At 36.0% G+C, this 20,000-nt stretch overlaps 1 protein-coding gene and 1 long non-coding RNA gene across 3 annotated transcripts in view; one reads left to right on the forward strand and one right to left on the reverse strand.

The window, feature by feature from the left end:
• Window positions 1-20,000, reverse strand: part of LOC137622086 (uncharacterized) — a 276,733-nt gene that overhangs the window by 224,170 nt on the left and 32,563 nt on the right. The window lies entirely within an intron of this gene.
• On the forward strand, window positions 15,043-17,709 carry LOC137622085 (uncharacterized). Its single transcript, XM_068352555.1, has 2 exons — window positions 15,043-17,006; window positions 17,545-17,709. Exon 1 carries the CDS (start codon window positions 15,086-15,088, stop codon window positions 16,175-16,177), a length of 1,092 nt encoding a protein of 363 aa, XP_068208656.1. The 5' UTR covers window positions 15,043-15,085; the 3' UTR covers window positions 16,178-17,006; window positions 17,545-17,709.

A 20,000-nucleotide genomic window follows, 5' to 3' on the forward strand; every position in this document is an offset into this window, starting at 1 on the left:
TGACCATGTGCAACTGGGGCAGGGATACCTGAAGTTGCACTGTGAAGTGAAAACTAAAGATTAGACGGTAAGATGGAGGAAGGGAAACAGGAACAGAGGTTAAGTAGAGCTTTAAAAAATGGGAATGTGTAAGGAATAGAGAAGTGACAAGATAAAGGAGGTAATATTGACATAGGAAAAATATGGATGATGGGGTGAAAAAGACATTAAGAAAGAACGGCCTATTAATACGCACGCGTGTGTGTACGTGTCTGTGAACGCACGAGTACAAAATATACACAGAACGTCAATCATTCTACGTTCGTATGGGAATTACAAACTTTCTAACGTGTACTTTATCATCATCGTCAGTCGTAAATAGTCCGGTGAAGGACAAGGCCAAAGTCAATCTGTATTGACTCTGGACAAGGCCTTGGACATGTTCTTCCACTTGCTTCTGTTTATGGTCTTTCTATGCTAAGTTATACCCGTAAATTTCTTTAGTTCGTCAATCTATCATCTTCTCCATCCCCTGCTTCTTTTACAATCTTTATGTACCCAACCTTTTATTCCTAATGTCTATATATTATCTGACATTATATTGATATACATATATATATATATATATGTATGTATATATATATATATATATATACATACATAATAGTGGAAATGGCCAAATCTAACCGTGGCCCTATGCGTCAATAGGCGTAAGGGATTGAAATAATGATGATGATGATGATGATTATATATATATATATAATATATGTATGTATATATATATGTATATATATTTTATATATATTATATATATATGTATATATATATATATATATATATATTTACATACATAAAAATATCATTACTATAAGTTATGCTTTAACCCTAATTGGAGAATTAAGATGCTATAAACCCCAGGGCTCCAACAGGGAAAAATAGCCCAGTGAGGAGAGGAAACAAGGAAATAAATAAACTACAAGACAAGTAATAAACAATCAAAATAAAATATTTTAAGAACAGTAACAACATTAAATTAGAGCTTACAGACTGTATATATTGTATATAAAATAAGAAATTGAAAAAACAAGAGGAAGAGAAATACATAAAATATCATTATTACACAAGCAAGCACGCGTAAATGTAGCATATACGCAAGAAGTAAGGCAACAAAGTCACTGCGTATATACGTATGTGCACGTACCCCGGAACGGCAGTGTGGTATTCGAGGAATGGCGCAACAAGTGTTTCTGTATGCAAGAATTTTAAATGTAAGCATAACGTCTCCTCGGTTGCTCCTGCCACAGATATTCCCGTAGCAGTATGCCCACCTCTCTCTCTCTCTCTCTCTCTCTCTCTCTCTCTCTCTCTCTCTCTCTTCAATGCCAGGGTGCCATAAAACTTCAGATCTCTCTCTCTCTCTCTCTCTAATGTCAGGATGCCGTAAAACTTGAAATCTCTCTCTCTCTCTCTCTTCGAGGTCAAGATGCCATAAAACTTCAAACCTACCTCTCTCTTCTCTCTCTCTCTCTCTCTCTCTCTCTTCGAGGTCAGGATGCCATAAAACTTCAAATCTCTCTCTCTCTCTCTCTCTCTCTCTCTCTCTTCGAGGTCAGGATGCCATAAAACTTCTAATCTCTCTCTCTCACTCTCTCCCTCTCCTCGAGTTCAGGATGCCTTAAAACTTCAAACCTCTCTCTCTCTCTCTCTCTCTCTCTCTCTCTCTCATGTCAGGATGCCGTAAAACTTGAAATCTCTCTCTCTTCGAGGTCAGGATGCCATAAAACTTCAAACCCCTCTCTCTCTCTCTCTCTCTCTCTCTCTCTCTTCGAGGTCAGGATGCCATAAAACTTCAAATCTCTCTCTCTCTCTCTCTCTCTCTCTCTCTTCGAGGTCAGGATGCCATAAAACTTCAAATCTCTCTCTCTCTCTCTCTCTCTCTCTCTTCGAGGTCAGGATGCCATAAAACTTCAAATCTCTCTCTCTCTCTCTCTCTCTCTCTCCCTCTCTCTCTCTTCGAGGTCAGGATGCCATAAAACTTCAAATCTCTCTCTCTCTCTCTCTCTCTCTCTCCTCTCTTCGAGGTCAGGATGCCATAAAACTTCAAATCTCTCTCTCTCTCTCTCTCTCTCTCTCTCTTAATGTCAGGATGCCGTAAAACTTGAAATCTCTCTCTTCGAGGTCAGGATGCCATAAAACTTCAAACCCCTCTCTCTCTCTCTCTCTCTCTCTCTCTCTTCGAGGTCAGGATGCCATAAAACTTCAAATCTCTCTCTCTCTCTCTCTCTCTCTCTCTCTCCCTCTCTCTCTCTTCGAGGTCAGGATGCCATAAAACTTCAAATCTCTCTCTCTCTCTCTCTCTCTCTCTCTCTCTCTCTCTTCGAGGTCAGGATGCCATAAAACTTCAAATCTCTCTCTCTCTCTCTCTCTCTCTCTCTCTCTCTTTAATGTCAGGATGCCGTAAAACTTGAAATCTCTCTCTTCGAGGTCAGGATGCCATAAAACTTCAAACCTCTCTCTCTCTCTCTCTCTCTCTCTCTCTCTCTTCGAGGTCAGGATGCCATAAAACTTCAAATATCTATCTCTCTCTCTCTCTCTCTCTCTCTCTCTCTCTCTCTCTCTCCGATGTCAGGATGCCAGAAAACTTCAAATTTCTCTCCTCTCTCCGATGTCAGGATGCCAGAAAACTTCAAATTTCTCTCTCTCTCTCTCCGATGTCAGGATGCCAGAAAACTTCAAATTTCTCTCTCTCTCTCTCTCTCTCTCTCTCTCTCTCTCTCCTCCGATGTCAGAAAACTTCAATTTCTCTCTCTCTCCGATGTCAGGATGCCAGAAAACTTCAAATTTCTCTCTCTCTCTCTCTCTCTCTCTCTCTCTCTCTCTCTCCCTCTCTCTCTCTTCGATGTCAGGATGCCAGAAAACTTAAAATCTCTCTCTCTCTCTGCTCCAGCGTAGCTTCTTACATGTAAATCCAATATTCACACAAATAAAATATCTAATAACAATACAGAAAAAGAATCCTATCTTCACGAAACTTTACTCCCTTCCGTGGCCACGGTCTAGTTGTAGACCTATTGACCACGGTCTAGATGTAGACCTATTGACCACGGTCTAGGTGTAGACCTATTGAACACGGTCTATGTGTAGACCTATAGGCCACGATCTAGGTGTAGACCTATAGACCGTGACGACATCCATCAAGGTAACGTTAGTGGTGGTGAACATAAGGTTATGTAAAACTCCTCCAAAGGAGCCTACTGGCAACCCCCCTACAGCAACCTAGCTAGTATGCATACATTTGGTGATGCATGACATTTAGTAGTTCAAAGAAGTTATCTGGCTATGTAAATCCTACTTATAAAATGCATTCATTCTTGAGACTGCCACCCTCTGAAAACACTTTGCTTCTCAATTCTCTTGAGTTTATCAAGATTGTTATTAATATTAATATTACTATTATTATTATTACTTGCTAAGCTACAAATCTAGTTGGAAAAGCAAGATATAGCCAAAGGTCTCCATCAGGAAAAATAGCACAGGGAGGAAAGGAAACAATGAAATAAATTACAAAAGAAATAATTAATAATTAAAATAAAATATTTTAAGAACAGTAACATTTAAATCTTTCATAATTATACAAACTATGAAAATTTCAAAAAAACAAGAGAAAGATAAATAATATAGAATAATGTGCCCGAGTGTACCATAAAGCAAGAGTACTCTACCCCAAGAGTGTGGAAGATCATACTTACAGAGGCTATGGCACGGCCCAAGATTAGCGAACAATGGTTTGATTTTGGGGTGACCTTCTCCTAGAGGAATTGCTTTCCATAGCTAAAGAGTCTCTTTTACCGTTACCAAGAGGAAAGTAGCCACTAAACAATTACAGTGCAATAGTTAACCTCTTGAGCGAAGAAGAACTGTTTGGTAATCTCAAGTGTTGTCAGGTGTATGAGGACAGAGGTGAATATGTAAAAAATAGGCCAGACTATTCGGTGCATACGTAGGTAAAGACAAAAAAGCCGTAACCACAGAGAAGGATCAAATGTAGTACTGTCTGGGCAGCGAAAGGACACAACGACTCTCTAGTGGTAGTATCTCAACAGGTGCCCTGTCCAGCCTACTACCAACCCAAATGTGTCTAGTTTTATTCCACTTCGTTTAAAATACCACGAAATTCCAAAACATACAATTCACATCAATCAATCTTAACACAAGCGTTTAATCAAAAGTTCCAACTTGCAATGAATGTTTTTATGTTGAACAGGCTGACATTTCTCTCTTTTCATAGTTTACAAATGAAAGTTCCATTTAATTTGTTACTGTTCTTAAAATATTTCATTGTTCATTACTTCTCTTATAGTTTTTTTTATTTACTTATTTCCTTTCCCCACAGGGCTATTTTCCCTGTTGGAGCCCTTGGGATTATAGAATCTTGCTTTTCTAACTAGCGTAGTGGCTTAGCAAGTAGTAATAATAATATTAATAATAATAATAATAATAATAATATGGTTCAGGAACCACATGTATGACTTAATTAAGCATTGCTGGTTAACAAAGCTACAGTAGGTACAAATTTTGGATAGACATAGCTCCTATAGGCAATCAATTCCCCTGAGACCTAAACCACTAGATAATTCACGCTGCACTGGATTCCTTATAAAGAAAAGCCTCTGTCACATATGGAACCCAATTATAATATTTCAGCACCTGTACACACCTTTTTACTCCCATATCTACTTTGGTTTATTCATATTTGCATTTTCTAAATTGTGATTGAATAAAAATTAAAAATACAGTATAAAAAGTTAATTAACTACCCATCCCTTGAATAAAAATTCTGTATCTATTTGTACTGTCAAGACAAGTACAGCGGCCTACAGCTACCACCAACTTCATTGAACTACAGCACGTTCATTAGTATTTGCATCAGTCATTAAAGGGACTTCCAAGATGCCATGGCAGGAATGAATGAAGAACACTCATAAGAGAATAAGCAATGGAAAGGTTTCTGGCATCTACAAACTGTTCTCAAGATAGCAGATGGTAGGTATGGCAATAATGCCCTTAGGACTTGTGAGGTTCTGGTAACTTTTGGTTCGGTTACGGTCACACATACACACACAAACCCAGATTGCCCGGACCTTATCTCCAGAAGGGGGCTCTTTGACAATCAGCCATAGCTCCAAAGATTACGGTCTTAGAATTAAAATTTCCTGAAACACTGATGAAAATGACAATAAAATCCAAACTGAAGTTCAGGATGACATTCAAAACAGAAGATCTGGATGTCCCATAACTATAGGAAAGAAACATTTTCCTTGTGATACTTTACAGTATATTTACTTGATACCCATTTAGATTTGCATCCTTTCCCTAAATTGCTGTAATGTTTTACAAGTATTGTAATGCATTTTAGAAAAGACATACCCAAGCATGAGGGGGAGAACATGTGCGTGATTATCTAAATATTTAGCAGTCATTTTGACAGGTCACGAACACTAGTCTTACTACAAATAATAAAAGAAAATGCTGTCAAGAAACATACAAATAATTCTTTCATTGTGAAAGCACCAAAATTAAGTAAGTTGGAATAACAAAGGCATTACAAAACAAAGTTATTTCAACAAGGGAGAGAGAAAATAGTTAACCAAAATAATTATGGGGGGGGAGATTTCTTTCTCCATAACAGTAGGTATAATAACCTAATCATAAATTGTAAAAAAGTTCCCTTTATTCAGTAATATTACCAATTTCCCTTTACCAAACACTCAGTTTTCTAATAAGATGACAACCTCAATGAATATTGTCTTAAGCTGGGATGCTAAATTCAAACTATCTTATTGGAGTATGGAGTAAAAAGTTCCACCATTATTCTAATGACTAACATTACCATAGGTTAGCATAATTTTGTCAATAATTGTGAAGAATGTTAACGTGCTTCCACCAAGATTTTGAAAAGCATGTAACTATTTTGAAAGAATACAGAACAGTATAGGTCCTCAGGTTACAACGGAGATCTTTTCCTATAACATGTATATATCTCAGTTTTGATGCAAGTCAGAACACACCTAAATACAGTACTGTACTGTATGTACGCACCGACGTCCCTAACCTAAGCTAAAGTGATAATCTATGACATAAAAAACACTCTATGACACAGAAAGGAGGGTAAAATTAAACACATGTAGGACACAACCATAATGATAAAATTAAACTAACAAAAATTAAAATTAATCCATAAAACGTTGGAAGTTGAAACTGTTTTAACCAGAGGTCTTGCTGTACTAAATTTTATTAATATAACTTTTCCTTGTATCATAATAATTGTTTTATGGCTGAATGTCCAAATCAACAATTGCATCAAACTTGAAAGGGAATTTAGCATCATCAACAAACTCCCACAAAAAATGAGAAACATTTATGACAAGGAAAAACATATGCAGCACACTAAACATAGTCCAGGAAAGGATTAGGCTACTACTTGTTAAATACTGTAGAGTATGTGAAAAACACCTATGCTGACTAAGAGCATAAAAAGTTCAAAACAAAATTGAAAGACAGCACAAGACATAATTTGGATAAACGTTCTTATATCTACTTTATCTTCTGGCCTAGATAGAATAACAAAATAGCCATGGTTCTTTACCTAACCTATTCAAGTGAAGATACCTTGGTTATCTATTGAGGGTGTTGGCTAAGGTTATCATAAAATATTTTTTTCATAAGAATTATAGATTCCACAAGGATAATCTATCACCTGTGATATAACTATTGTTCCTTCCACCCATGTTACAACATGCAGTAGCTTTGAGTGCAGCTAGACTACCCTCCCCTACAGTAAAAGGCATTGCTTAAAATGAAGTATTTGGGTACTGAAGGATAATAAAATCTACGGTAATTTCTAAAAGTTGTAACAATTCCTTATTCGATGAGATGTCAAACTTTACCTCACTTTTACATAAGCCTAGTTTGAGGCAGAACACACTCTTAACAAATTACAATGCAAAATAAAACTCAATTAGCCTACAGTAGTGTCATAACATGGCTCACCTATTCTATGCCTTAGACGTTACTGTTAAAACTTTGTTGTTCTTTTCAACTATTATTATTACTAACTAAGGTACAACCATACATTATTTATCAAAGCAAGGGTGTAAACACACAAGGGCTTCAATGAGGATAACAGCCCAAAGAGGAAAGGAAATAAGGAAACATAGAATAGTGTGTCAAGAATTGAAAAGACTATCAGGTGTATGTGTACTCAAAGGAAAATTTACAGTAACCAAAGAGGGATCAATAGTAGTACTATCTGGACAGTCATAGGACCCCATAACTTTCAAGCGGTAGTAGGCCTACCTCAATGGGTGGCTCGTTTCAAATACTTTTGATTATACAAAACTGCATTAGTACATACTTCTATAATAACTATATTTAGGGAAACGCTGTGAAAAAAAAAATCTGGTTGGGGAGGTCACTGGTCTATGATTACCCTAAAATACCGATGCGTTTTTTAACCTTAACGGTATATATTTACCCATACACCGATCGAATACAAATTTTCACCGTAGGCATTTCATTTCAACACAATGTTATTCTTGCTAAGACTTTTTTCTCATAAATAGTTTTTAAGCCCTTCAAGATAAATGAATTCAACATGTTTCATGAGCATTTACAGTATTACTAATAAAAGCAGTGGTTGAAGAGCAAAACTTGCCTAAGGTTTGGAGGCTCTTACCTTTAGGATCTTCGCTTGCCATTTTTCTATATTACCGTCTGTTTCAGTAATTTTGTATTCTCTACAATAACTGTCCAATACAATTCTGCAAATATATTGTTAAACACAGACGTCATCGCAAAGTAATGAAAGATTACGCTTCTAGTCATATCACTTAAACACGAATAACAAAACATATTTACGGCACGAGAATACTTTGTGTATTACTACGTCAGAACTCAGAAGTAAACACAAGAGGATTCCAATGTTGTCCGTATCTCTTTTAGTCTTTATTCCTTATTTCTCTGACAATACTTCTTATATAACAATTTCACCTTAACAATACAAGTCTGTTGATATTAATATTGCCTATTGCACCGATTAAAATCAAAACAGAGGAAGTTTCAATATAATAGGTACTAGTTACAGTGGCGTATCTTGACGGCGCAAGATAGGCTACTATGTATTTTATCCACCAAAATAAAATAAAGATGCCGTATAAAATCCTATTAAAGTTTTATAACCCTCTCTCAATATTAATAATACGGATAAATGACATATATCAGTTTATCTTTATATATATATATATATATATATATACATATATATGTATATATATATATATATGTGTGTGTGTGTGTGTGTGTCATTTAAAGCATCACTCACCCGTCCCCCATGACAGCTAGTCACTGCCACATTCCTACTTAGCTGCTGAACTATGGAAAAAAACTCCGATGGAATAAAATTCTCAAACTATACACATAGTCAGGAGGCACCATCAATGTACACAGCACACACAGCTATTCAACTCTAGCCACTCACAAGTCACGATCCTAGTTACTGAGTGTCAGAAACTTCAGAATCTAGTCTAATCTCTTGAATGAAATTTCAGTGGAAATACTGTATATTCCCAAGGTGAAAATTCGACAATAAATCCCATTTATTATTATTATTTACATCTATTGAAATCACGGGAGATATTGACAAAGGATCATCTCCCCTATACAATAAAGAACATGTATATATATATATATATATATATATGTATATATATATATATATATCCGGTCACGCTGAGCTCTCCCTGTCCCTCGGGTAGGGGGGAGAGCAGTCAACCCTGGTGAGAGGGGAATGCGTATATATATATATATATATTGTTTGGAAAGTTATGTTTATCCTTAGTTTTTCCTTCTTATTAATATAAGAGATTTTCATTATTTTGCGTAATATTATTAGTTAGTCTCGTATTCTCATGTATTTTGCTTTTATTGCTTCCTTATACTCTAAAATAAGCATTAATTATTAAAGTTATATCCTGCTTTTTTGGTATCTTTGTTCTTCTGTTGTAATTGCTTGGTAAATATATGCATTTCCTTCATCATTTAAATAAATGTTTGGTAAATTGATTTTCTTTTAACTTAACTATACCAAGCACCAAGCAAACAGCAACGAAGGTAGTTAATTACGTTAATCCTGTAACTAGTTACTGCCTAGTTTGGTTATCTTCCAGCGTCAACCCCGTTCCCAAAATACTTTGGAGCAGTAGTAGTTTGGAAGGAGAGAGACAGTGAAGACGTGACCACTACCTAGCACAGCGTGACTTTGAGATCGGTACTACGATCATACAAATCTTAAGTGCAGTGCATTCTAAAGGAACTATGAAGAGATAAATGTATCTGTGACCTGGCCCATGTACCGAGGGTGGGGAGGCGGATAATGCTGCCTTTTATCCCCCTTTGGCCGCCACCATTTCCACGAAGAACAACTTGCCAACCGATACCATCTAGTTGTTAATACGACTATTCGGCTTAATTTGGACCTGGAAAGGATAGCTGAAAATTTGAAGGTTTGTTGCAAATTTCGTTTGGTGCTTGTCATTTGCGATTTCATTTTCAGTAATTATTGTTGAACAATAATGTCTTAACAGAATTTCCCCATGAAATTTATCAAGAGAATCATATTAGATTGGTACCCATGTATGTAATTATATTTACCAAGTAAGCCTATTATGTCTTTTGGACCTTTATTTAAAGGCAACATTAATATTTCTGGAGCTAGCATATTACTTTTACTTATATTTAACAGGTAGTCATTCATATTTTTCAAGCCATAATTTTATATTTATGGTCTGCCGGGTTAACCCAGTAACTACTTGTTCATCCCAGATAGTTTTGCTTAGCCTCTCAATCTCGTGCTTCGTTGCCTCATTGTTTTTACTTATGTTTGAATGGACATGCCCACTTATTTGCATTGCTCTTGAGCATTTAGAGGTTTACTTTATATATATATTTTACTTGATTCATTTTTTTTAAGTTTTACATTAAATTTTATTTAGTTAATTTGATTAGGAGTCCCTTCTTATATTAGGATTTCCCTCATTTCAGATTCTCTTGATTTATTCTGAAACTGTGAGTTGGCAGCAGGGCCAGCACCATCCCTCTACCGCGTATGGTTTGGGATTACCTGTTGCAAACCAGGAAGCAAGGATATTCCCAACAGATTGATAAATTAAACTGTAGAATTTATTATTAAATTTCTTGTGTTTTTCTTGGTGTATTATTCACAGTAATTAATTCAGAATATGGCGCCCAACGTGGGGCACTCTGTGGGTCCTTGCTTCGTGGAACTCCTCACCTAAGGTCATGGTTAGGGTCATATTTACTCTTCATGTTTCATATTTGTTTCGCTGGATAGGCAAATTTCCTTGTGTATTGGATTTCTAGAGTATATTAAGTTGCTCTTGTTAGGTTACTCGTTTGAGAAAATTTGTGATTTGATTATTATTTTGTAACATTTAATATTGCACATCGCGTTGCAAACCTATTACTTTGTTTATCCGAAATTGCCGAAATTGCGGTCATTTTAGTAGTACTTCATATTTTTACACATGATGGGTGACTTGGATTATTTAAAATCTGTCAGAGCTCACCACAGGACGCAAGTAACCAAAAAGTGTAAGAATGTTCAGGATAACTGTGGGTCTTTCACCTCATGTGAGGTCAAAGAAAATATTCTCTCTTTGGATAGTTTACGACAGAAACTTGATGACTGTAACACACAGATTTCTGAGCTTATTTGGAAGTCGGATAAGGGTGGTCTTGCTGCTGAACTTGAGAGTTGTGATGAATATGATGAAAAAATTACTAGTGCCATTTCATTGCTCAAAAGTGCTCCAAATGTATGTGACGGTAATGATGTAAGTAACAAGCTTAAGCTTCCAGAGTTGCCACTTCCAGTGTATAGTCATGCTAGGGGAGAGAGTATTGAGAAGTTCTTTAGAGATTTTGAGGATATAACTGGTAGAGCTAATTTGAACTCCTACACAAAACTTTTGTACCTTCAAAGACAGACTCGGAAGGAACCCCATACACTTATTCAGTCTTTGAGTTCAGGGAGTCGAACATATGAGGATGCCAAAAAACTGCTTATGGAAGCATTTGGGTCTGTAATTGTTCAGAAGTATGATAGTATTAAATTGTTGTCAGAGCTAAGACTTTCTTACCAGGATGACCCATATAAGCTTATTGGAGAGATGAAAATGATCAGAGATACTTTCAATAATCTTTCAGTTTCTGTGGATGACATTCTTCAGTTCTTTTATTGGAGCTCTCTAAATGAAAGCTTTAGGTCACAATTAATTCAGATCACAGGAAACTCTAAACCTTCTTTAAAGGAAATTGATGATCACATATTTGAAGCTACAGAACGGTATGTCGAAGCCCAAGAGAAATTTAAAAGGAAAAGAAAGTCCAATGAATGTGATGCTGCTATTTCTAGTTTTGCAGCAAATGTTAAGCCCTTGGATGAATCTGTTCCCAGTAGATTTCGTGCATGCATTCTTTGTAGTAAGAGCGGGGAGTCTTCAGATCATCCAATATATAAATGCCTAAATTTTGCCTCTCCTAAATTGAAGACAGAGAAGCTTAAAAGTTTGCATGCATGCTGTAAATGTGCAAATTTTCACAGGACCAAAGATTGTAAATTTAGGTTTAATACCAAATGCAAGCATTGTAGTAAATGGCACTTTTCATTTTTGTGCCCAAGTAGAGATTCTCAGCAATCAGATATTTCAACTGATACCCCAAATACAGTGTCGCATAACGGTTTAGCATGCGTTGATCTTAATACTTTGCACGTGACTGCTGTATCTAGTTCTATCTTGCCCACATTCAGCTCGCCCCTTCCTGATGGTTCACTGGTAAGATGCTTAAAGGATAGTGGATCGCAGATGACATTTGTTAATAGTGATTTAGCTGATAGGCAAGGGTTTGAGGTGATTAATCCAAATTTTAGTTTAGTTGTGAAAGGGTTTAATGAGTCTAGAACCTTCAATACCAAAATAGTTAGACTTCAGTTGATGTCTGAGCATGAATGTCACATGGTTGAGGCAGTTTGTATTCCTGAAATTAAAACTAGACTCCACCTTCCAGGTCTTGGGAAGATTGTTCATGAGTTTTCTAAAAGGGGCTATTCTCTTGCCGACAAAATTTTGAAAGCTACAGATGATGAAATTGCAAATATTAATTTATTGCTGGGAACTGACTGTGAATATGCAATTCCTGTAAGTACCAAGATTTTTGGTGGCACTGTTCCTTCAGTATATCTTGAAAGTTCATATGGAATTATGCTTTGTGGCCAAGTTGACACAATCTCAGATAATTTGAAGTATTTACCCTGCATAAGGCCTCAGTTTTTGTCATGTAATGTTGTAAGTAAGCTTGGAGATTCTGATATTGCCCCAGTGTTGGAAAATTCTGCTAAGAGTCCTATTTCCCTGGACAGTAATCCTGAAATATCAGTTGTGGATGAAAAGGGAAATGTTAATGAGACAGAACTGCAGAAAGCTGTGGATAATATTATTTTCCAAGAAAGGCACAGAATATTAAACTATGATAACAATAATTACAATGATACTTCTACTGAGTCCCATGATAAGCTAATTGATTTTGTATTGGTGTCAACTACCCGGAACGAGGAGGGAAGGTTAGTTATGCCTCTCCTCTGGAACAGTGAAGTATCGCATCTCTTGGGAAATAACCAACGTCTATCCAAATTAATTTTGAATTCTAATTTAAGAAAGTATAGAAATAGACAACATCTATCTATGATGGATGAAGTCTTCAGGGAACAAGAAAACCTGGGGATAATAAAAAGGGTTGACAACTTACCAGAGTTTCTTAAAGAGAATCCTAACTTCAGTTTCCTACCCCATATGCCTATTTTCAGAATGGATAAGGAATCGACAAAATGCAGAATTGTATATTTGTCAAATCTCTCGGAAAAAGATACTCATAAGCCAATGACTGTGTCTCATAACCAAGCAATGTTGACAGGCCCATGCTTAAATAGGAAGGTCTCGACAGCTGTTCTGCAGCTAAGGTTTGATGAAAAAGTTCTTTGTTTTGATTTGAAGAAGGCTTTCTTACAGATTGAACTGCCAGAGAGTGACCAGGTTAAACTTCTTTTTTATTGGTTTAGGAATGTTGCTAATCAAGATTTTTCTCTTGTTCCATATAAACATGTTAGATTGCCTTTTGGGTTAAAACCAAGTCCAGCAATGTTACTTCTTGGGCTATACAAAATTTTGATTTTGGATATTACAGATGACGCCCAAGAAATTAGGGATCTCAAAAGATGTATATATGATCTCTGCTACATGGATAATTGTGCCTATACAACAAATAGTACTGATACTTTACATTGGGCATTTAATCATTTAAAGGACATATTTGAGCCATATAAGTTTTCATTGCAACAATTTGTCACAAATGAGATTAAACTCCAAAGTATAATTGATGAACATGCCAAAGAATCTACACCTACTAAAGTTAAACTGTTTGGTCTTATTTGGGACAGGACTGAGGATACTCTTGCTACCCAAAGTCTGAATCTAGATAAGATGGCTTCTAGTAAAAGGGAAATCTTGAGGTCCATTGCTTCAAATTATGATATTCTTAATTTCAATATGCCACTCTTGAATAGAGCTAGGCTATTTATGCAGAAACTGCAGTATATGAAGGATTTAGAATGGGACACTAGGTTGCCTGAAGAGGAATTACGGGGATGGAGAAATATTGCTACTCAGGTTAACTCTGCTCCTGAAGTTGCAGTAAAGCGATATGTGGGCAGGAGAGATGGTAGTTACAAACTTGTCGCATTTACTGATAGTTCACGTGTGATATATGCGACAGTTATATACATAGTGAATGAGACTACTAAGGAGCTTAAATTCTTGTTTTCAAAGAATAGATTGATCAATAAGCAACTATCTACAAAATCTATTCCTTGCTTGGAATTTCAAGCCATAGCCTTTGGCACGGAAGTCCTTATTGACACATTCAAAGAACTTGCTGGGCCTATGTGTGTGAAACCCATTAATATTACTGGTTTGGAACTCTACACTGACAGCTTGGTCTGTCTTAATTGGCTGAATTCCCATGTTAATAAGATTGATAAATTGAAGAATCTTAATGCGTTTGTAATAAATAGACTACATAATATCTGCCAGTTGTGTGAAGTGCATCCCATTGCTTTTAATTTTTGTGGAGGGTCTGTAAACCCAGCTGATAGTGCTAGTCGTCCTACTTACAAAATGCTGATGAAATCTTCATTTCTGACTGGTCCACCACATCTCTGTAAAGATGTGACAGGAGATTGCTTCAAGGTAGTTATCCCAAACCCTTTGATATCAGGGTCTAAGATGAACAGGAATGATGATTCTAGGGAACTTTATGTTGCAACTGCAGTGCATGGTAGCGAAAGGGCTGTTCACCTTTTCCCTATGGATCGGTTTTCGGATTTTCATAACTTGTAGCAGTACAACACATGGTTCTTAAATTTGTCAATAAATGTAAGATTAAATTGAGAGAGAGAGATCCAGCTAAGTATCCACATTTAATCTGTTTTGAGGAGGACGAGCTTTTTGCTAAGGCAAATTCTATCTTGATTTCTCAAGATCAGAGAGTCCATTTCCCAGAAGTGTTCGATTACTTTTCTTCTAAAAATCCTGCTAGTAAAGACATGCCAAATATTGTAGGCCAGCTCAACATATTTCTTGACAAAGATAATGTTCTCAGAGTTAAGAGTAAGTGTTCACGCTGGAAAGATATGAACAAGTATGAATTTGTTCCCATTCTCTTGTCGAAATCAAGTTTGCTTACCAAATGTATCATTCTTGATACACACAGGAAAACTTCCCATGCAGGGTTTTATACTTTGCTCTCAGAATTAAGGAAACAATTTTATATACCACATTACTTCTCTACAGTAAAGAAAATTCTTAAGCAATGCATAAATTGTACGAGGTTTAATCTGAAAAACATTAAGTTAAATCAGTCACCATATAGAGATTTCCGGTTAGAACCCCCAAATATTCCATATAGATATAGTTTTATGGATCATTTGGGACCATACTGGATTATTTGGAATGGCAAGAAGGTCAAGGTTTGGTTGCTTTGCATTACGTGCCTTTGGAGCCGTGCAATAAATTTAAAGGTTTGTTTAGATCTTTCAATGCCTACGTTTCTGAGAGCATTCCAAATGCACATTCATGAGTTTGGCATGCCTGAGAAGTGTTTTTCTGACAAAGGCACTCAAATAGTAAGTGGCACAAATATCATTAAGGATTTTCTCAGTGATCCTAATACTAGACAATATCTGCAAGAGAATAATATCAAAGCTCTTGAATTTCAACAGTATTACAAGGGTTGTAAACAACTTGGTTCATTAGTTGAGAGTTGTGTTAAACTTATAAAAAGGCTGATTTATGGTGCGATAAAGAATTCGGTATTGAGTTTTGTAGATTTTGAGTTTTTAATTAGTGAACTTGTGCACCTTGTTAACAGAAGGCCAGTGGCTTTTAAAGAAGCTCTCAGAGACTGCAACCTGAATGAAGATATACCTGCCCCAATTACACCGGAAATATTACTTAAGGGTTATGAACTTGTATCATTGAATATAATCCCTAACTTACAACCTATACCTATGGATGATCCCTCCTGGAATCCTAATTCTACAGAACAAATTAGGGAGAATTATAGCAAGCTTCGCAAAGCTCGCTTAAAATTAATAGAATTATATAATTCAGAATTTCTTGCTCAACTTATTAGTCAAGCAATAGATGAAAAATCCAGATATATGCCTATTGGCCACAAACCATTGCAAGTAGGAGATATTGTATTGATTAAAGAAGCCATGCAGAAGCCTGCAAATTACCCTATGGGAAAGGTCTTGAAAGTGCAAGTAAATGACTTGCAAGAAGTTACAGGGGCAACAGTAATGAAAGGTAATAGATCCCGTGTGGATATGCATGTCGAGAGCCTTATTCCTTTGATGAGCATCCGAGAATATGAGCAAAATAGGACACTGCAAGAAAACACAGCTGAAGCACAAATACCAGAGGCAGATGCTGTTAGGCCTCGGCGGAAAGCTGCCATTAGGGCAAATGAGAGAAACCTTAAACTGGCTAAAGATGGTTTGATTTGATTTTTGCTTGTATAAACACATTTGTTTTTGGTTTGTTTTAATCTTTTATTATTGCAAAATTACTAATGAAAAAAGCATTAGTAACTGGTTACCATTCAATTTTTTATTGGTACAAAATTGAATGGCCTTTCCTGGGAGTGTTTGGAAAGTTATGTTTATCCTTAGTTTTTCCTTCTTATTAATATAAGAGATTTTCATTATTTTGCGTAATATTATTAGTTAGTCTCGTATTCTCATGTATTTTGCTTTTATTGCTTCCTTATACTCTAAAATAAGCATTAATTATTAAAGTTATATCCTGCTTTTTTGGTATCTTTGTTCTTCTGTTGTAATTGCTTGGTAAATATATGCATTTCCTTCATCATTTAAATAAATGTTTGGTAAATTGATTTTCTTTTAACTTAACTATACCAAGCACCAAGCAAACAGCAACGAAGGTAGTTAATTACGTTAATCCTGTAACTAGTTACTGCCTAGTTTGGTTATCTTCCAGCGTCAACCCCGTTCCCAAAATACTTTGGAGCAGTAGTAGTTTGGAAGGAGAGAGACAGTGAAGACGTGACCACTACCTAGCACAGCGTGACTTTGAGATCGGTACTACGATCATACAAATCTTAAGTGCAGTGCATTCTAAAGGAACTATGAAGAGATAAATGTATCTGTGACCTGGCCCATGTACCGAGGGTGGGGAGGCGGATAATGCTGCCTTTTATCCCCCTTTGGCCGCCACCATTTCCACGAAGAACAACTTGCCAACCGATACCATCTAGTTGTTAATACGACTATTCGGCTTAATTTGGACCTGGAAAGGATAGCTGAAAATTTGAAGGTTTGTTGCAAATTTCGTTTGGTGCTTGTCATTTGCGATTTCATTTTCAGTAATTATTGTTGAACAATAATGTCTTAACAGAATTTCCCCATGAAATTTATCAAGAGAATCATATTAGATTGGTACCCATGTATGTAATTATATTTACCAAGTAAGCCTATTATGTCTTTTGGACCTTTATTTAAAGGCAACATTAATATTTCTGGAGCTAGCATATTACTTTTACTTATATTTAACAGGTAGTCATTCATATTTTTCAAGCCATAATTTTATATTTATGGTCTGCCGGGTTAACCCAGTAACTACTTGTTCATCCCAGATAGTTTTGCTTAGCCTCTCAATCTCGTGCTTCGTTGCCTCATTGTTTTTACTTATGTTTGAATGGACATGCCCACTTATTTGCATTGCTCTTGAGCATTTAGAGGTTTACTTTATATATATATTTTACTTGATTCATTTTTTTTAAGTTTTACATTAAATTTTATTTAGTTAATTTGATTAGGAGTCCCTTCTTATATTAGGATTTCCCTCATTTCAGATTCTCTTGATTTATTCTGAAACTGTGAGTTGGCAGCAGGGCCAGCACCATCCCTCTACCGCGTATGGTTTGGGATTACCTGTTGCAAACCAGGAAGCAAGGATATTCCCAACAGATTGATAAATTAAACTGTAGAATTTATTATTAAATTTCTTGTGTTTTTCTTGGTGTATTATTCACAGTAATTAATTCAGAATATATATATATATATATATATATATACAGTATATATATATATATATATATATATACATATCAGGCGGGTCGCATACACTAGTATATATATATATATATATATATATATATATATATATATATATATATACACAGTATATATATATATATATATATATATACATATCAGGCGGGTCGCGTACACTAGTGTATATATATATACATATATATATATATATATATATATATATATATATATATATATACAGTATATATATACATATATATATATATATATATATATATATATATACAGTATATATATATATATATATATATATATATATATATATATATATATGTAATCACTATACAAACCTTCATCATATCCTCCTTGTTTTAAATCATTCTTATTCAGTAGCTGTCGTTATAGTTAAGTCAGTCATCATTTCCTTCATTTGAAGGTTTGCCAGCCTCGACATCGTTCTATTTGCGGGCAAGAGCCCGTGCTGACATATAGTCAGCTTTATCAAGGGCGACAACAAGGTCCTTCAACTCCATAACATCCGAAGGTGCCTCACTGTCTTCTGTGGAATCGTAATTCTCCTAAACTAACTTAAGGTTCGGGTAGTCGATTGGGAACAGCCTTGCCTGACGATCTACTGGACCGGGGTTCGAGTCCTGCTCAAGCTCGATAGTTTCTTGTATTGTCTGCAACCTCGTCATCTTTGTGCGCCAAGGAGCCTACAGATCTATCTACTAAGTCATCAGCAGCCATTACCTGACCCTCCTTGGTTCTAGTTTGGGTGGAGAGGGGGCTTGGGCACTGATCAGTCTCTAGACATTGTCATTGTCCCTTGCCACTGCCATCCATGAGTTACTTTTAAATCTGCTTGCTCTTCCACTATCAACCCTAGCGTCTAAGTCTATCATTTCATCTATTAATTATCCTTCCTATTGATATTAAAAAAACACAATATAATTCGTCCTTGACAAATACTTTACAGGAAACATGTTAGTGAGAATTGCCCATTCGCCTTTCTATGCCAAAATGAGATAGCTGTCAAAAGCTATTCATGTTTGTATAGCGGTGAAAATCTTTATTAATGTTCACTAGTATTTCAGCTGCGAGCACCGATAAAATGGCCTATTAGTAATTAGTCCTTGGAGAAGAGTGGCCGCATAGTTTAGCATGTGTGATTTATTTCAAATACAATTTATAGAGAAATGTGAGGAAAACATAAAAACTAGACTGAACATCGTTTGTCACTAGGAAATTTAAGCTGTTATTGATCCATGAAAGTTAACCTACACATCAGTCATGAAAGGAAACTAGTAAGTTATTTTTTTTTTCAAAGTTTTGGTTCAAGTTAACAGCCCGCCCCCACCAAAAAGTAGACAAAATAGACAAAAGACAAAGATAACCGAGGAATCCCTGTCTAAGAACAAGCAAATGAGAATCTATATTTTACATAAGCCAAAGACTACACAAGAAGAAGAAGAAGAAGAAGAAGAAGAAGACGGCGAAATAAAGTTGCTTATTTCACCTCCTCGTCTAATTGACATTCAGCCAATTCCTTGCCAATTCATTAGAGCAAACTTCCTCTGTAATTTCCACAACCTGATAGTTTCATTTGTAAAAGGATCTATTAATCAGAGAGATCATTAGAGGGAAGAATATCCAGACTCATTAGCTTCCAGCCATTCATCAGAGCAGAAGGAATGCGTTAGGTCCTCTCTCTCTCTCTCTCTCTCTCTCTCTCTCTCTCTCTCTCTCTCTCTCTCTCTCTCTCTCTCTACTCAATGTGGCAATTTCTTTTACATACAAATTAGCAAATACTTGGAATAGACTTCCAGCGGATGTAGTAAACAGTAACACGGTAAACGAGTTCAAGAATAAGTTAGACAAGATCATAAGAACTCTCTAAATGCTTAACTAAATCGTTCTACCAAAGAGCAAATGGAGTCTGAACTGGGAAGTCTTTTAGACATCCAAAATCCTTATAACTCTCTCTCTCTCTCTCTCTCTCTCTCTCTCTCTCTCTCTCTCTACACACACACACACACACATACACAGCGGACACCACAGCATTCGCACGCGAGCGCGTAACATGACAGGCTGTCATGCCACACTTGCCTATATTTGTATCCAGTAGGAATTCGGATGAATAACTGATTGGCTGCGAAGTTGATGAAGAATAATAACGAGAAACCACGAATCATTTGCATTTCATAGAGGTAATGGATAACAAGGAGCGGAAGCCCTGATGAAAGTATATTCA

The sequence above is a fragment of the Palaemon carinicauda genome, chromosome 28, assembly GCF_036898095.1.
Source record: "Palaemon carinicauda isolate YSFRI2023 chromosome 28, ASM3689809v2, whole genome shotgun sequence".
Taxonomy (NCBI): domain Eukaryota; kingdom Metazoa; phylum Arthropoda; class Malacostraca; order Decapoda; family Palaemonidae; genus Palaemon; species Palaemon carinicauda.